Consider the following 20635-nt stretch of genomic DNA (forward strand, 5'->3'; position numbering starts at 1 on the left):
GTGGCAAGGACCACGATGCATATGAATGTGAAACAGACCCTCATTGCATCAATTGCAATGGCTCTCACCTGTCTTACTTTTGTTCTTGCTCTAAATGGTTGGAAGGAAAAGAGGTCCAGCATTTGAAAATGATTCATAACATTACTTACCCTGAGGCTCAAAAGTTGCTGTCCACTACTTCATCTCGGGCATATGCTACTGCACTTTGTTCCACTACTACAGTGGGAGTGCAGACGGATATTGCTCTGCCTCCAAAAAAGAATCGTTCTCAATCCAAATGAAGTGTTTTGACCTCTATGGTTAAAAAAATCAATGAATCAACTTCAACACCCATCTCTGTCCCTTTTATACATTCCAGCAAATCCCAAGATACACTTCCTTTGGTTTCATGTACAGGCATTTCCTCGAGTACATCTTCTCCCACCCCAAGATGCAAAACGATCATTTTTTCATGTCCTCAGTTGCTGGAATCCTCTTCCAACAGCAAAGACATGTCCAATCAACCCAGGGCAGAATCCATTTATGTGAACAGACCTCCCTTGAATAAAGATAATAAAGAAAAAAGATGTGGTTGTAAACAGAAGGGTTCTCCACCCAATTTGCCTACACATAAAAAAAATAGCCACCTTAATACAATGGAACTGTTGAGGTTTACATTGTAATCTGGATGACATCAAGACATTGATTGCTTTGTACCATCCTGTATGTCTTTCCTTACAGGAAACATTTCTGAAATCTGCTGATACAGTCACCTTTCGGCAGTTTTCTTTATACAGAAATGACAGGCTGTGTGATGGACGAGTGCATGGAGGGGTGGCACTGTTGGCTGATCACTGATCAGCATGTGCCTACCCTGTATTTGCCACTTGACACACCTTTGGAGGCTGTAACTATCTGTGTTTCTTGTACCATCACTGTTTGTTCTTTCTACCTGTTGCCTGGAGAGACCTATGATCTGTCAGACCTTGATGCTCTCATTGAATAGTTGCCATCTCCCTTTTTCACCCTGGGGGACTTTAATGGACATCATCCCCTCTGGGGAAGTGCTGATATTGATAGGAGGGGTTGCTCTGTAGAGTGTATACTCTGATCACAACTTTTCTCTTTTTAATACTGCTTCTTATACTTATTTTCATGCACCTAGCCAGTCCTTTACTGCTATTGATCTCTCAATTTGCTTCCCTTCACTACACATTATGATTATTACAGTCACGCTACAGAAAGTCCTTTACACCTTGAATCACTGTAGTTTTTCTCTTGATGTTGTAGACTAGATGTAAACATTGGTTTTATGCTATTTATTTATCTTTTAACTTTGTTTTGTTTCACCATAATTTCCTTTTATGAATTTTACTGAACTTACTTTTACCTTTTATCGGACATTTGGCAGATAGCCTAGCTGCTTTGTGCCATAAAACACTAAATCAACCAACCAACCAACCTATTCACTATTCTCTCACTTTTCATGGAGGGTTGACAATTATCCACAAGGCAGTGACCATTTTCCTGTAATTTTGAGAGAAACTGGCTGTGGTTGGTGCCACCCAACTCATGTGCCCCAGTAGAAGCTGGATCAAGCAAACTGGCCCTCTTTCACTGCTTTTGCAGAGCTTTATCCTGCCATCAATAGATGACTGTGTGGCAGCAGTAACCAGCTGTGTTATACAAGCAGCTGCTTAATGTATTCTTAAAACCTCGACACGTTTTCCATCATATCCTCATCCGTGGTGGAATCCTGCCTGCCACATGGCAATGAAGGCTCAAAAACTGGCCTGGGATACTTTTCGTAGATATTCCATACTCTCACACCACATTGCTTTCTAGCAGGCTTGTGCACATCCTCTGTGGGTAAGATGTCAAAGCCAGAACGAATCTTGGATTAAATTCACAATCAGCATACCTTCTACCACCAGTTCCAAAGTCATATGGGACAAGATTCAAAAGGTCAGAGGGCAATATAATTCTGTCCTCCTCTCAATCTTGCTTTCTGATGGCCAGGAAGTAGCTGATACCTGGATCATTGCCAATACTGAAAGATTTTGTCAGGTATCTAGAACTTCTGCTTCTTCCTCCAACTTCTTAGCCATCAAGACTCAGGCAGAGCGATCACCTCTTTCGTTTTGAGCTGATTGTCTCTATGACTAAAATTGTACCTTTACACTGGTGGAAGTCAAACTGGGCCCTTCATCAGTCTGGCAGTATGTTGGTTGGACCTGATGATGCACATTATGAAATGCTGTACCATCTATATCCTGCTTCTCTTGATATTCTTCTGATTGTTTTTAACCAGATCTGGCAGGAGAATGTTTTGTCCTGATGCCTAGTGCCAGGCTGTGGGCCTGCCTTTCTCTAAGCCTGGGAAAGATTCCTTCAAAGTATCACCCAATTGCTTTGAGCTGTCTTTGTAAGACCTTAGAGAGGATGGTTAATGCTCATCTTGTTTGGTTCAAGGAACTAAACAAACAACCTTCTCATACCCACCCAGTGTGGGTTCCAAACACAGCGTTCCACTGTGGACCACTGGATTTGACTTGAAATGTCAATCAGAGAAGCCTTTCTCCAATGACAACATCTTGTATCAATATTCTTTGAAGGTTTATGATACAACATGAAGGTATGGCATTTTGCAAGATCTCCATATATATGGGTTACATGGCCATTTGCCCATTTTTATTAAAAATTTTTTAATGGACAGGTCATTCCAAGTTCATGTGGGTTCGACACTTTCCAATTCTTTTCTACAGGAACTTGGAGTCCTTCAGGGCTGTGTTTTGAGTGTCGCACTTTTCAATATAAAGATTAATGCCATCACTGAACAACTGTCCCTTACTGTTGTAAATGGGCTCTGTGTCGATGACTTTTACATCTCATGACAGTTGTCAAACATTGAGCGGCAGCTACAGACTACTCTCAAGTGTTTACTGAAGTGGACCACAGCAAATGGCTTTAACTTCTCTCTCTGATGGGGTATTCACTCTGATTCTGAACTCTGTATTGGTGAAGTTGTGCTGCCTGTGGTCCCTGAGACAAAGTTCTTGGGGCTTATCTTTGACCATAAGCTGACCTTTATACCACACATCAAGCAGCTATGGGTTATATATACAAGAGGACTGAACATCCTCTGTGTCCTCTCTTCCACCACTCGGGGAGTGGATCGGTGTTCTATGCTAAAGATATATTGTGCTTGACTATGGATCACTGGTTTATGGCTCTGCCAAGACCTTGGCCTTGAAGATGTTGGACCCCATTCATCATCAAGGACTTTGGCTCTGCACTGGGGCTTTTCTCACTTCCCTAGTTTAGAGCTTATACATAGTCTTATGAACCTTCTTTATATCTTTGCCGTTTGCAACTCTCTTTACTTTTTGCTTCAAAACTTCATTCCTTACCAAAGCATCCCATCTGGGGTTGTGTTTTCCTTCCTCGGTGGGCCATACTTTTTCAGAACAGACGATCTGTCATTGCTTCTTTTTGCCATCATATTCAGGTGCAATTGGATGAATTGGGTCTGTTGTTTGATAACATTGCTGTATCCACTGGTCAGCCCATCCCACCATGGCTTATTACAGTCCTGAAATGTGACTTATCTTTAAGTCATCTTAGAAAAGCAGAGACTTCGATCGAGAATACTGTCTGTTGTTTGCTGAACATCTTTTGAACTATCCTTCCATTCCTATTTATATAGATAGTTCGAAATCAGGTGACTGTGTGGGCTTTGCCATGGTTTGTTGTGGTTTAGTGGTTGCATGCAGAATCCCCTCTACAGCTTCTGTGTTTACTGCTGAACTGTACAGTATTTTTCTTGCCCTGGATTACATAGAAGTTAAGCATTACTCAAACTGCACTATTTATACTGACTCATATAATTCTCTACTGGTCCTGGAATTGCTTCACGTTAGTTCACATCCTGTTCTCGTCAATATTCAAAACTGACTGGCCCATTTCTTTTTAACATCTACTTCTATCCAGTTTTTCTGGATACCAGGCCATGTTGGTATTTGTGGGAAAGAACTCGTCAATACAACAGCTAAATCCATCTGCTCTGGCACTTTGTTTTGTTTTGTTTTACCTTAATTTTCTTTTATGAATTTTACTAAATATACTTTAATTTTAGCCTTTTGCCTGATGTTTTGTGCAGATAGCCAAGCTGCTTTGTGCCATAAAACATCAAATGAGCCTTCAATTTATTATGTTACCTGTAACAATGTCATGTAGCCTAAACCTGAGTCAAATTGTAAATTAAATTTGAAAGTTAATTAACAGTTTATGTATTAAATTTATTATATTTGCCAATAAGATTGATACTCTGTTTTCTTTTGTAATCGAAAAATATTTTCATATGCAAATAATATCAAAATTTATAATAATATCTTGTACATGAAAAATAACATTGTTTTAATTGTTTCTACTAAAAATGATATTAGTCTGCTTTAGTTATTTGCACTCAAATTCCTAATAGGTTTAGGGAAAGGTAATTTTCATTTTGAGTATAAAAATACTTTTTGGGGTTTTTATACTTCATTTGCATAATGTCTAGAACTTAAATATCAGAAGTACTTTTAAAGTACTGTTTATTTTATTTTAAATTTTTTTCTTCTGTAACAGAAACAGTATATATTACCATTAACACAGAGTACAGTGAAATGTACAAAAGTAAGAAATAGAAAAATGTATAGTATATACCTTTTAATCTTTTTAATTTTTTTGTTATATTCATAATTTCAGGTTATTTCTTTCAGTAAATAAGTAAATTATTATTTCCTTTCCCTTTTCTGTCTTTTACCTTTTTATTACTCATCTTAGCAAATTTCAGCAATACCCTCGGGGCATAATTGAAGTATTCTCAGCAGAGATACACAAACCATTTACAAAATTATCTTCCCCTCATGCAAGATCATAAGCACTGATAACTTTTTTCAAGTATACTTTGTATTTACAAATTGTTTAGATCTTTCAGTTATGCATTATCATTATTACTTAAGATGTAAAAGTAGTACCTAAATACAGTTTAACTGTCTCTCTAACAATAACATACTTAGCTAAAAAAACAACTAAATTCTATCATGGATCAAGTAGCCAACAATATAAGAGATAATTAGATCTAATAGGTGATGAGAACTGCATGACAATTTCAAAACTGTAACATGAAATGAGCTATTTTTAATGACTATATATATAGTAGCTACATACAATATAAAGCTCAAGCAAAAGTGTACAAGGTCAGGTTTCTGCTTTTCATCATTTCTGCTTTCTTCCATTTTATGTTAATCACTCTAATATATTCTTTTAGTGCCTCAAATATCCCTATTCTCTGTTGTTTCATTGAATAAATTACAAATTTTACATTCAGTTTCCTCAAACATTTTTTGATTTTTCATTTTAACTTTTGAGTGTCAGTTTTAGTCCTCAACTTTTTTGATTTTTAATTTTGTTTTTAATTTTACATTTTTCATTCGATAGATTCATTAATGTTTTTTTGTTTTAATTTGAAAGGTATATAGAGGGGTTTAATTGGATAGCATTTTTTCAGAATTTGATTAATTTTCAGTTTTCAAACTTCTCCAAAAGGAAATGTAGTTTATAGAGCAATTAAAAAAAGACAGGAAACATGGAGAGTGTAAGGAAAATTGAAAGTGAAGTTATTATAAATAGAGGAGAAGTGTGTATGTATGTTTAAGTTGTATATTTCTGTAAGTTTTGTAAATATACAAAAATAATGAAGCAGCATTGAAGATAATTCCATCTACAACACACAGTAATGGTGTATTTTGATTACAAGGATCATTATTCATATTATTACAGAAATGGTACACTAGCACTGCTAGCATATACTTGAATAATTTTGTCTGGGCCACCTGCTTTAGATCCAGCAGGATGCTTCATTTTGATATAGTTTGACATTGTTTTCATACTGCACATGTTACTAAACTCTGTAGAGTGCAGCCAACATTTTATTTTTTGATCTGCATGTTAAAATATATCTAAAAAATACTACTTATTTGAGCTGCTGAAAACTACAATGCCATAATTTGATTGGTTTGACTTTAGCTTGCTTTAATTCAAGAGGCACTATGAACTATTTTTCAAATGCAAGGTTATATTACACATAAATCTCACTATTTGACAGTAGTACCATATGACAAAAATAGAAAGTAAACAATGAAAATCTCTGAGTAGTCATTTCTTAATATTTTAAGCAAAATTCATAATGTTCAACACTTGAATAATAATTAAACACTTATAAAACATTTAAAACAGTACTGTAAAATAAAATAAAATTTAAAATACAGCCTATGATATAGGTGCCTATAGATATTCCTTGATTTGCTGTACCCTTTACTTATACTAAACTTTTGCTTAATCAAAGTTTATCAGCTCAGCTTTATTCAGCAAACTGAAGATATAAACTAAGACTTCATATAAAGGTGGTTTTAAATAACATTTACACAGTTTTGAGTATTTTTTAGTTCACCATTTAGTATTCTAAAGAAAATAAATCTGCAATGTTACAAAACAATTGTTTCATTGTATGATACTGAATAATAAATTTAGGGCAAAACTACAGTGTTAGTCATGTAATGGATTTACTGGTATATGTTTAATACCTACATTTATGTCAGTTTTATGCATGTGAAATATATTGTTGGATGTGTATTGTGAAAGTCCCACCTGTTCTCTAAATTTGTAGAAGATTCTTGAGAGTAAGGATCAACAATATTTATTTTATGAAAATGCTAGTGTATTTTCGAACATTGAAAGTTTAAGAATCTTGCCTTATTGGTATATAAAACAGTTTCACCAAGAGACAAATATTAGAATTGGTTAGTTACAGTGAGTATACTATAAGTCTTGGAAGCCATAATTGTGATTTACTTTTATTGATTGGGAAAACTGGAATTTGACCAAGAACATTTTAGATTTTGAACATTGCAAATCATTTATTGTCGGTGAATTACTTTGGACATTATTATTTTTATGAGGACATTAGGTGTTGTCATTGGTGAAAAATTTATGGATGCTTCAAGCTAGTTAGTCATCAAGAGAATTGTACAGGTGCAATTAATTCCAAAGAATTAATTTGCTCTTCATGAATGTCAATAAAAGATTCTTATAATAGTTATTTGTAATAATTGTTTGTAATAAGCATTATTATAAATTGTATTGTTGTTTATATATTAAAATATATTTGTGTTAAGAAAGAAAATTGTGTATCAATCTTGTTGGCAAATATAATAAATTTGACACAGTTTAATATTTAATTAACTTCTAAATTAAAATCAAAATTTCCAGCTATTATAAATCTTAATACATAATGCACATAACATAATAAATTGGAGATTTGTCCAAGATAATTTATAATACATAACCTTTACATATCCATGTTACTTAGTGGAGAATTAAAAGGTCTTAAACATTATGTGAAAAAGTACACTATTGTCACAACACATGACTAAAAAGATGATAAATCTTTCATTGATTTTAAATGTGAAATGTATCATACATTTTATGTACAAAAGCAAATTAATTCTAAAATATTGTGCTTAAAGACTGAAAATGGGGTTTCCTGTGGATTTTCATATTTTTTGATACTTCATTCTTTCAGGCACAAATTTTAGGTTTAGTTTTATGTACTACTTCTAACTGTATTTCAACAACTTTAACTCAGAATAATTTTAGAATTGATATTTTTGTTATTTTCTGAAGAGTAATAAAATAAGTTAATATTTTTGTGTCTTCATAGAGGTACAGAGTTTTGTTGATAAACAAAACAGTTAACTTATCGATTTATTTTTAGAATGCTTCTGTCCATGCTGAAGAATAGTTTTGCTATCCCTAAGAGCCTCTCACAACTTGAATATATTATCTATTTTTTGGTATTCTAGTATTTTTCTTAGTTTTTATGCAGGCCTTGGTTGAAACCTTGTTATGATTCCATGTCAAGTGATTTGATCACTTACTAATGAATCACAATTTTGAAAATAGCTATAAAGAAAGTTTACATATAACTGAATTGAACAAGTAATAATAAATGTATGTTTCCAAAACATTTATCATTTGTTAATGTTATAGCTATTCTTCAACATTAGGGTCAGTTTGCTTTTAAAAATTTAGGGAATTTGGTTCACTTATTGCACTGTTACCAGAACACTTTCTCAGGACTTGCCAATACAAATTACTTGGCAGATTCTAATAGTGGAGCTATGGAGTCCTCACTACACCCATTTTCCAGTACTGGGGTGATGGACAAAGACTTTTCCTCTAGTGTTATAGTATGTTCCTCTGCTCTTGGAGGAGAAGATGAAGTTGGAGGCCCTCTTACTTGGAGTCCCTGGATGCTTTCACCAGAAGTCAGTAGGAGTGGCAGGAGCCTATTTATAGTAAAAGTTCAGATTTGACACTAAACTATTCAGTTGGAGTGTGCATGGCCCTTCTCTTTAATCAATATTAATTTCATATATTGTTCATGGAAAGAGGCTCAATATCTTTTCATAATTTTGAATTTGAAGTAGTCCCATCCTGTGTCCGTGGTTGAGTACAGTGTTTCACATTCTCTTTACAATTCCATAATTTTGTTCACTTGGTTTAGGAGGGAGGATAAGTTTTCATAATTCCAGACTGGATGAGTTCTGTTCTTTTGGTTGAGTAAAGCATATATGATCCCATCTTTCCAACTCTGGAGTTTTGCCTTTCAACATTCTTCAGGTGGAGGAGAAAGTTTGTGCACTTTGGCATTGCCTACTTTTTCTTTGATTCTGGTGCTTTGGAATGCATTACTCTGTCACTACAGGTTTGGATCCAGTCAAAAGTATATTTGTTTATAACATTGCAGTTCTGTAGCCCTAGCCACCAGTGGGAGATATAGGGGCCTAGACCTTAATTCCAACCACGAGTTGTTGAACCTTGGCTGTCTGGTTGTGGCTGGTCTGTAATGATAATTATACATGTATCGTTCCCCCCTTTATACAAGAACTAGGTTTTAAGTGAAGATTGTGCCTGTTCTGAATGTAGTGTGGTTATCCCACTTATGTATCATTCTTATCTTAGTACACCCCTGTTCTATGTAGATGCTTTTGATATGGATCATGCCTGCACCAGTCTCCCCACCTTCTTAGTGTGGCATTTTGCTATAGTGTGAATAGATAGTAAGTATATTTTTGAATTTAACAATTTCCTAAACTGAAAATGTAATTTAGTGATACTTGCTTCCACTAACACTCCAATCTTGACTTTCCAGTAAGAACCAGTGTAAGTCTTGAGAAAGTGATTACAGTATTTTGGTGAGGTGCTTTTACACAGTATCAGGATAGAGGGTGCATTGATGGGGGTGGAGAAATTTGTGAATTAGATATTGCCAATTGCAGTTAGGTGGGGTATAAAAGACTGCAGCATGCGAGTCCAAGGCAAAATCAATATCAAAGAACAGCTATAGTGTCAGCAGAGGTAAGTTTTATTGTAAATACATTTTCAGTTTAGGAAAATGTTAAATTATATGTTTTTGAAAGCTACAGAAAAATTTATAGTCTGGAGATTACTTAAGATTTAATAAAGGTATTTTATTAATTTTTGGTTCTCTGTTCAAATTTGCTGTTTACTTTGTTGATAGATATGCTATAGTTTCATTGAGTTTGTGTTTGTAAACATGGTTTTTAGCTCCATATAAGTGGCTTGTAGAATGGCTCTGAGTATTTTTTTCTCAAGTACAAACTCTTATCTTACAGCTTATCATATCTTGATTGATATGAGATTTAATTATAGTTTTCAATTTGGGATGTCAGACTCTTTTGATGTATGTGACCCTCCTATTTTAACTTATTCTAATCATGCCTAAAAGAATTTCAGTTTCAGGATAGGCTGGTAGAGATCCTGATGAATAATAAAATCAAATCAGTTATACCCCAGCCAATGCTTTGTATTGCTGGTGCACAAAAATATAGTAAATTATAAAGGGAAACAAAGGTCTTGTAGATTAACTTGCTCTGATCCTGCCTTAAATAGTTTCAAGTGCTGCAGCTGTTGAGGATTTCCTTTTGCTTATTTTGTTCACCAATAAAATAAATTTTCATCAAATCAAATAAGTTTAGTTTACTGTTTAGCAGGTGTGGTGGGCTACTGCAAAATATTCTTATGACTCAATTCTTTAATATTTTTATATGAATGTTATTCAAACAATGTAATAAAGTAAACTGGTTAATGGGTTATGTAATTGTTTCTAAATACTATTATGATATATTTTAAATACATTACTGCTCTCATCAGTGTGATAATAAAACATGATTTCATTATTTAATTGTCAATACATCTGATAAGCAGAAAATAAGAGTGAGATTACTGCATAATTTCAAAATAAAAAATAATGGCTACTTCATGCTGTAATTTGGTTGACATTAGGGAGTCATTTGCCAATTAGGAGAGCCCCTTGTAATTTTTGTAAACTTTTATGATAGAATTTGTTTTTAGAAGAAAAAAAATTGTTTGTACAAAATCCTAATAAAGCAATCTTCAGAAGGGGTCTTTCATAAGAAACCAAGTGCAACAGTTGAAAAAGTTACAAAGCTAGCTCATACCCTTTTTTTTTTTATTTGAATAGAGGAAATATACTGATTGACTACTTAAATTTAATCAACTAATGAGCTTGTTAATTAGCTGCATATTAAATTGCTAATGACTCAGCTATACTAATTTTGTTTTTCAAGTATAATAGTTGAGAGAATCAGTCTACTAGTGGTAGTATATTTTTCTCTTCCTTATAGGTTATGTAGTGGGTTATGCTGGCATTTTGGAGTGTTTGGCACAGATGACTCTTGCTTATGTGATCCTGGTTTCAACTGTCTTGTCAATTTGTGCAATTTCTACCAATGGAGCTGTGGAAGGAGGGGGTGCTTATTGTATCCTTTTATTCATGTGTAACTTGGCTTATAGTTTAATATTACTGCTAGAAAAATGCCTAAAATGTATTAAATAATTTAGTACAAATACAGGGGTAGAAATATTCTAAATTTTCAGCAGGACACGTCTTGCTGGACAGTGAAAGTTGCCAGACATTTGAAATTTTAGCAGGACACCTCAAAATTGTCACCTGACATTACCGAAATCAAGTAGAAACAATTATAATATAATACAGAATCATTTTATTTATGGCACTGAAACATTATTTCAAAGCAAGTGGCAACAAGCCTTGTATCCATTAAAAATGACACATTAATCAAACTGGTAGATTTAGTCATCCAGCACTAAGACAGCTGATGTAGACTATCTCTATTGTCTCTACGTGTGTGAGTTCCATGTAGACTCACAAATCGTCTGGTTTTTTTACTGTCCTTTCACCAGGATTCTACAGACTTGCACAGTAATTCTGTGCTTGCAAGATCACAGGTCTTATTCTTAGCTAATTTTATTGCTATCAGGTCATTAAGAGAATCATTTATTAGTTTGGACTGCCAGTCATCCTTAATAACTGCCATCTGCATTCTGGTTCAGCAGATGACACAGAAATCACCTGCATAAGGCATACCAAAGTGGTCCAATAGTGTCTGGAGTTCATTATGGCCATAAGATGACAATGCTTCCTTGCTTTTAGGCCAGTTGCTTGGTTCAAAAATTTGAAAGGCACCAATAACATCCTTATTAAATTCTTCAAATCTCTCATTCAGATATGTGACAATTTTACCTTTGAAGATGGCAGTTTCTTCAGCCATGGATTGAGCAACTGTCTCTTTTGTGGCACTTTTTGAGCCCCTGGCCCTTGTATGACCACTAATAGCAATCACCTTTCCTCTAAGTAACCACTTGCCAGTTTGTTCACATATTGTGAGCTCTTTAACAATTTTCTGGGATCTCTCAACAGCTTCAGATTGCCCAGCTTCTCTTTGCAAACAGTGAGTTTGTCAGAAACAATGTTCACAGTAGCAGAATTGTCTTGCATTTTGAGACTAAGAGATGTCAAAACAGGCAGAACTGCCAAGAGTATGTCCATGTACAGGATGAATTTAAGGCTTGTCAAAGTACTGTATAATCCTGCAGCTTTTTGTCATGCAACTTTACTTGATACAAATGTTCTGCTAAAGCTGGCCAGTTATAAGAAACTGACTCCAGAGCACGCTCATTGTAGGCCACCCACTGGGTTCCTGTTTTTTTTGTTGGCTTTACCAGTTTCTTTGAAGCCAGCCCAGTTCTGTGGCAAATTGTCATAAAACTTCCATAGGTTTTCTGAAAAGGTTTGGATACTATCAAGGTAAGGGATGTCCTTGATGGTCTTCTTAATTGCAAGTTCTAATCTGTGACTAACACAGTGGATCCCTATCAAATAAGGTTTTTGCACCTTCAATCTGTTGACAAGTCCTTTATTTGTGCCAAAATTGACAGCACCCCATCAGCTGTCAGGCATACAATTGATTCAAGCCAGTCGGGAAATTTGCCATATATTTGTTGCAAGTACAAAACATTAGTACCCAATATTAGTTACTTTCTGTTAAAAAAAAGTAAATTTGTACTTTGGAAAATTTTATTGCTCCGTTCTATTACTCTAGTTGTGCTAGGTTAAGCTCCAATTCTGTCAGTGGTAAATACATGGTTCTTCTTGGTTTAAATCAATTGAAAAATGCTTGAGTTTTCACTGATGTATATTAGTAATGGAATGACTATGTAAACCTGAATTAAAACACAAATGTACATGAAATATTGTCCATTTTAATTTTCCTTAATTAGAAATTCAGGATAAATCCAGAAAATTCTCATCCTATGTAATTAAGAAACCTTTACCTGAACTAAGTGCCTGTAGCAAGTGTTCAGAATTAGCCTTCTCAACTGACTGCAGACACAGGAAGTGGGTTACTGGGTAACAGTCACTGTCCAAGTATCTTTCACAGGCTGTCAATCTGTTGAGCTGTCAGTCATAATGCCAAAAAATAATGAGGTGTGCAGATGAGATCTGATCTTAATTCTAATTGTTTCTGCAATATACTGCATAAAGATAACTGCTTGTTTGTCATTGGCATAATGTTCTGTTAAGTCTCATACCAAAGTTGTGCTCCTGCAGCTACAGAAGCTCTTGAAAATTGCTGAATGGTTTGGCATTCAAAGCCATATAAATGGCAGTCCTGAACAGCACAAGCAAATGATCTTTCTCAGTCTGGTTAAGTTTGCTCAATTCTTTCATCATGGGAGTTAAATCAGGTGTTTCTTTTGCTGTCTTAGATTAAAAACTTAGACTGTGGGTGCAACTGTTTTCATGCTCCTTAACAGCACTTGCTCTCAGGTTGGAAGATCCTGTTATCAAGGTGTTTTTCTGCCTTCCACTACTTTGGTCATATTCCTGACAAATTGAGCAAAACATCAGTCCGGTAGTGTTATTATACTCCAGCCATGGTTGGCCTCTATTCCATTCATCCTGGAAATGACGAGTAGGCTTAGTTCCAGTACTAACAGTAACAGTTTTTGCTTTAACACTTGGGCTTGGATCAACAAGCTTGGGTTTTTTCACTCTGGGTTCCATAGTATTGTCTTCTTGATTCATTAGTCTTGCTTGTGAAGTCAAACTGAAATAGATCATGAGACTTTCCCGGTTTTTTTACTATCAGACGCCATGATCAGATCGTCGTGAATGTTTGGTTGTCATGTGGCAATTTGGGATGGCACGGATAAGGCAACATAAAAAGCGTATTTTGTGAGAGTTCACGATTGTTTTTTAAAACTTACGTTTTTTTGTCGTAAAGTAAATCTTAAATTTTGCAAGTTATTTTCCACTCATTATAGAATAAACTTTTAAGCAAAATCTTTGGGCTGTGCATACAGCTTTTGCTTCACTTATTTTTGAGGGGACAATGTATTTGTGTCCGATATGTTAGGAATATAACCACCTCTCACGATGTCCAGTGGTAGATGGGAAATTGTCAGTGAAACTTGATTTTTTTATCGGACATGTCTGGCTTTAAATAGAAAATTTCGATCCCTGCAAATATATATTAATACAAATCAAATCTAATTTACTAATTAATCATGAGGCATATATGAGACTTGATATATTACTTTACTATTAATTTCTTGATTAAATCTATTTTGTAATGTGATATGTACTTACATGGAAAAACACACACATATAAGTACATATCCAGAAAGCTTGGGAAGAATGTTTTTTGGATGATGGAGGAGGAGAATATAAAATTTAGACTGATGTATTTTATATAGTGTGTTTTGTAGTTATATAATTTTGAGTCTGAATATGTTAGTTTTGTTGCACCTGTACATTAATCTACAAATTAAACCTTAAGTGAAGTAACATTTTATTGTTTTCAGAATTTTTACAAGAAGGGGTTTAGACATATTGTAAATTAATTTATGGAAAGCATACTCTGCAGGTAAAAGTAAAAAATGTTTTTATTTTAGTCAATATTTCATCATTAAAGCTTTATCAGGACTTGTAGTACAAGAAATGTTTACCTAGAAGGCCTGGTTTCAGAAATAAGCTTTAAATAGACGTTTCGACTCTAATGGTACATATGCCTAATTTACTTATATAAAGCTAATTGCAGAATTTAAATCACAGATGCACTAACTCTTATTATATAACTAACTGAATTATAGGCACAATAACTTTAATGTGTCTAATGGGCTATATATAACTCACTTAGTCATTAGCTCAATGCTACACTGATTTTTGTGTTCATATCATACTTTTTTTACTTTTTGATTGTAATGTCATTGTCATTACGTAGTGACAAAATTTCTAACAAACAATTACCAAAAATAATTTAATAAAAGTACAACTTACAACACTTACCTTTTCCTGCATTGTAAAGCTCTTTAATCAATCCTGATATACAAATAAAACAGTATACTAACTTTTCCATATACCAAGTCTTTTTGATGATTTTCTTATTCAAGGATATAGTGATATTTTTAGAGAAAATGTTGAAGAATTGATCTATAAAAGTAGCTCAGGTAGAAGGGACAGCATTTTTGAAGACTTCAGTCTTTTATTTTATTCTTCTTTCACCAGTGATTTTAGGGGATTATATAGTATTAAGAAGTATTGAATAAGGTGAAATTTGATTGGCTGGTGATTCTTGTAATGTGGTTGGTGGAATTAATAAAGATTCAACCAGTAGAAGCCACAAACTGCTGATTACCAGGCCTGAAACTTTGTTTATTGATGGTTTTATTGTGTTGATATACAATAACTTTATAATTATTCTAGTTTTCTCAGATGGTGTATGTGCCATTCTGTGTGAAGTAATGTATGATGTGTTGGTATTCAGTTTTAATTGAGTTTTTCATTGCAGGTATCTCAATTTCTGTTCTTAAGCATTGTTTAATACTGTGTTTAATATAAGGTGGTGATAAACCAAGGAATGCAAGTATCTATCAGAAGGAGTTGGATAACTTTATTGCTATTGGCTCAGCTGAGTTTGTGACCTCATGTTTTTGTACTATAACTTCTGTTATATTTTGTGCATCTTCACAAATTCTGCATGCTTTCAGCAATAATTGATTAAAAGTTGTATGTAGACAAAAATATACTTTTTAATGAATTATTTTCACAAAAAGTCTTCATGAATATATGGAATCAAAGTGTTGACTACTCTAAGTACAAAGTGATCTTCATGCTAAGAGTAAAAATACTTTTCTTCATCTGAAAAATTTCAAATCTCACTTACATAATATCTAAAACCACCTAAATAAATCTACAATTTATTCTAACTCTATATAAGGTTGGTTAATTTGACTTACTGTGTAACTCCCCCCAAAATATCTAAATAGGTCTAAATTACTCTTTTTCACTTTCTAAAATGACTTCAAGTTGCAACATGAAGCTACATTTGTTTATCCTAAATAACTTAAAACTTCCAACGTTAAATATCTGTTTATACTTAAGTTTCTAGTTTTATTGTCCTTTAAACCATGTTTAACTGATATTCCATCCATAGAAGTTGTAAATCACTTGAGAGTATGCAGCTTGTGTTATCCTGTTGAATTACATAATGCATAGACTACTTGCAAGCATACGTAATGAAATTTTTTTCTTATTTAATTTACTTAAGCTAAGCTTATGTGGTTATTTTCTTCACGCTGTTGATTGTTGATAAAACTTAGCCCTTTTTGTTATATTAATGGTACTGTTGCACTAAATAGTTTTTAATTAATTAAATAATGCATTAAAGAACACAATAATAACATGTTAAAAACATACTATGCCCCATAAGTACTATCACAGATTTTTGGCTTTCTTGCTATGTGACAAGAGCCATTAAAAATTTAGCTAAGCTCATTGATGATTTCTCTGTGAGATTAAAGCTTTACCTGATAGTGAAATAGACAATTCTTTGCACAAAACCCAACATCATGTAATATCTTAAAACCTTGGTTTTCTGTTGGTTATGAAAAATCTAGTATTAAATGTCAGTGAGAAACATTGACAATTTGTGTAAGAGAGGATGTGACAGGTGGGTGTGGTGAAAGGGGGCTGATTTGTTTAGTTTATGGCTCTGTAACCAAATAATATTAAATATTATAAAAATTATGCTTTGTCTGGATGATGGCAACATTATAATGAGTAACTTACAATAACTTTTGTACTTTTTAGAGGGATGGTAAATAAATTAGAGAAGAGGAGAGATGTCTGTAGTGCAAATGTGACAATTTTCATACTAGTGGAAATTTATGATTTTTTCTTTACAATAATGTATTATAAGGTTAAAAACTAAAAACTTGAATAACATTGATATTTGGATTATTAGATGCTTTTTGGTGGCAAGTTTATTTGTATACCATGATAATAAGGTACTTTAATTGGATGTTATAAAAGTAACTCATTTAAACTTTATGAGATGCACTGAAAATGATGCCTGTAATGAAAGGCATCAAAAAATAACAGGCTGTTACTATTTATTTCCATGATGAAATGGGTTCTGTTTTCTGTGGGATTAAGGTATTGTAAGATCACAAAATTACATAATTATGAGGTCTGATAACCAATGTATCATCAACATGGTGTTTGTAAAATTTGTGTTTCTTGTCTGTATAGGAGAGGAATCTTTCTTCAGATGTTTTTATAAAATGTCTTAAAATTAGAGTGTGTTATTATCTCATGGTAATATCATCTGTTTATTAAAAAAAAATATTTTAATCACTGTTGCATTAAGGTAGAATTTAATAAAAGCATTGTTGTTCTGTGATATCTTGTATCTTCATGTCAGTTCTATATGTAAGAGAAGTATTATTCATCAGCTGTTGTTTAGTGATATGGAGGGTTTCTGCAGTTGTAATGTTATTGACAGCTCTGTTACATCAGAACTGATGAAATCCTGGGATCTGATTTGTAGGTCTTTGGTTGTTTTGTGGAATATTCTTATTTGTGTCATAATATTCAGTATTACCTTTTTAGTAGTGTAGTGACAAGATAGGAACTAAAGAAGTAAGTTGAGTGTATGGCATTGAAGTGCATCAGGGAGATACTTGGTTTGTGGGTCCGAAACAGTTCATAAAGATGGGGAGGACAGTTTCCAGTGATTCTGACATTGTTGGTTTTCATTGGTTAAGCTTAAGTTTTTGAGTTTGTTTAATTCTTTCTATTGACAAGTCTCTCTGCTTGCTGTCTGGTATACTGGATTGCATACATTTACCAGTAATTTTGTTGAGTGATCTATCCAGAATGTAAACTTTCTTCCATATAGATAATGGAAATAACTTATGGCTCGAACAATATTTAATGGTTCTTTTTTTCAAGTGATACAATGTTTCTTCTCTGTCATATTCATTGCTTTACTATGTTCCCCATTTTTGTTTTTCATGTTGTATTTGTGATAACTCTCCTCTTACTGTAAAATCATTAGCATCTGTTTACCAAATGAGTGGTTCTTCAAGAGTTAAGTATGCTAATACAGGACAAGTACGTAATTTGTTTGGGAGTGTGTCTGATTCTTGTTCACAGTCAGTAGTCCATCAAAACATGTTTGATATTTAAGGGATTTATAAAGAGTACAAGCTATGTAAGATACTTATTTTATAAAACAGCAATAGTAAATGTATTCTCCAAGAAATCCTCTTGTTTCCTGCATGTTTTTTGAGTTTAGCCAGTTCTTGAGAGTCAATATTATATGGGTCTGTAACTCATCATAAGAATTATCAAAAGTCTTCTCATGTGTGATTATGTAATCGAAGAAGATAAATGCAATGTTTCAGGATAATTCAGAAAGGGAGAGTCCACATTATTAGTTATTGAGATGTAACATATGCTTTACATAATCAAAATGGTAACACAACAAGTTGTCACAAACTATTCTCTGAAATAAAGGTTATTTTCATTACAGAAATTGCAATAATGCAGCACGTGTACTCATATTACTGTATCCAAGAATATAAAATGCCTTCACAAAATGATCTATTTTGGCTATTTTTTAGTGGACTAACATTTTGTAAAACAGTCACATTTCAGTTACACATTATGTATATACATTGTTGTTATTTACAAATAAGTTCTTAAACTTGTTTTTTTAAAACATAGAATGGTAAATTGAAAAGTATAGCAAACAATTATGTCTTCTAGTTATGAAATTTGTACTTGTTTTCTGGTTACTGTAGGTTGCTAAGCCTTATCAAATTTTGCATGTGGAGAGTGTGAAACAATGTTTTTTTAGGTTTCATGCATATATTTTGAAATAACCAAAATCAAATCATTATATGAGAACCACAAAATTCTGCTAATTTATCAAGCTTAGTAACAGCTATGTTTGGTTCTAAAAAATATGAAATTTTCAGTTCACTAACATTTTAACTATCAGTTAGAATCCTGCATAAAAAAAAAAGTTCCATATCAGTATATTTGAAAAAGGCTGAGAAAGCCACTACAGGGTCATTCTGAGCTTTTGATTGGTTTATATGTAAGTAATCAAGTATTTCCAAAAATGGAAAGAGTTTGAATGACCACTCTGAGTTAGTAAACATAGCAATATCTCAGCAAATAGAAAAGATGGGAGGTTCTGATTTCATATTCTAGCTTGTCAATACAGATAATACAAGTTCATTATTTATAAGAAGCTATTTACTTTGTATTTGGATGTTACAAACATATGAAGTGACACACTAAAATTGATATTTTGGTTTATTTTTAAATATTTACTTAAATTAAGAAATTAACTAATTTATAATACTAAATGTAAATTATAATTTTCAATTTGGTGTCAAATTTACTGAATTAGTTCATAAAATTGTAGTTGAATAAATTTTTGAATGTGAGTAAAGAAACACCATGACATGTCTTTGACCCAGTTAACAGTGAACTACAATTAAACTTGTATAATGCAACCACTTACCTCATAATAATGACACATGAGAAGAAAGATCCTTTGTAAGAACTAAATGATAAATAAACAATATGAAATAACCAAAAAATTCTTTCTGTAACCCTGTGTGTGCTGATGCAATTAAAATTCAATCAAACTACCATCACTGTGTATCAGTAAACTTGGCATTAGAATACTGATAATGAATTGAACTTTAACCTTGTATAAGTTTTAAGTCTTTAACTTCAAAAGGGAAATATTTAAAATAATCACAAACCTCACCTGCTTGTGTACATTACATGATACTTGTTCTTTTCAAATTGCTCATGTTATTATTATTTTTTCATCATTGGTATATGAGATCCTGATGTTAATATATATCACACAATTAAGGCATTATTAGTCCAATTTTACAGCTTCCAATCTTATTTTTTTTTATGGAGATATAAAGTGTAAAGTCAAAAACCACTTGCCATGCCCTCCTATTATTTTCTCTCATTCACTAATTATTAGTAATTGTACCTGATATTTGTTGTTGGATTGCTGATAATCAGGCTCTCTTGTTCTGTTGACAGTGTTTAAATTATTCTGTCCACAGTTTCATTGTTGCTGAGTTCACATTAACCAGGCATCTTAAGGCATTTCTGTCTTAGTTAAAAAGCCAAATAGATTATGCTAGTTGTAGGGCATTGTGTTGTAAAGTGTGTATTTAAAATAAATAAAAAAATTGTGTACTTCTTTTATCATAAAAATGTAAAGTTAAATTTTATTGGAACCACAGAAAAAAACAAAACAAGAGGCTAGATGCAAGTACAGAGTTTTGTGTAAATTTTTTATTTATTGTTATAAAAGTAACAACTTAAAAATCAGAAACTTGATAGGTTAGTTAAAAACAACAAAAGTAAAAAGGTTTTCAGTGAGATCTGCTTTGTAATCTAGCCTTTTTATGCAGACCTGATATACACAGTTCACAGAATAATACAACAGTAAAATTAAATGTGGAAAGAATGTAGGACTGGAGATTTTAATATATATAAAAGTAATTTTATATTCCAGTCTGCAGTCATTCTAGAAAGAAGGAAGGGTAATATAAGTATATTTTTATATTTTTGTGGTCATTTACAGCTTGGTCAAACAGATTGAGCTCATATGATGTCAGAGTAGAGAAAATATTAAACAAAATATAAAGTTTTATTGAAAAACGTGATATTCATTTAGAAGGTTTTTGAGGCTATGGAAATGAAATTTGAAAATTGTAAGGTGGAAAAAGGCAGTATTAACATGAAAATCACCTTGACCAGTCAGTTTGAGTCAGACTGACTGAAATAAATTCTGATAAATATCTTTTGTATAAATAT

At 32.9% G+C, this 20635-nt stretch overlaps 1 protein-coding gene across 8 annotated transcripts in view; it reads left to right on the plus strand.

The window, feature by feature from the left end:
• Positions 1-20635, plus strand: part of LOC143247123 (solute carrier family 12 member 9) — a 120249-nt gene that overhangs the window by 42916 nt on the left and 56698 nt on the right. For 6 of the 8 annotated variants that reach the window (XM_076494652.1, XM_076494649.1, XM_076494654.1 and 3 more), the window contains exon 3: positions 10752-10886. The exons of the other annotated variants lie outside the window; for them this stretch is intronic. In XM_076494652.1, coding sequence (XP_076350767.1) covers positions 10752-10886 — 135 coding nt within the window. The remainder of the gene's footprint in view (positions 1-10751; positions 10887-20635) is intronic. 8 annotated transcript variants of the gene reach the window in all.

This window comes from Tachypleus tridentatus, chromosome 3 (assembly GCF_004210375.1).
Source record: "Tachypleus tridentatus isolate NWPU-2018 chromosome 3, ASM421037v1, whole genome shotgun sequence".
Taxonomy (NCBI): domain Eukaryota; kingdom Metazoa; phylum Arthropoda; class Merostomata; order Xiphosura; family Limulidae; genus Tachypleus; species Tachypleus tridentatus.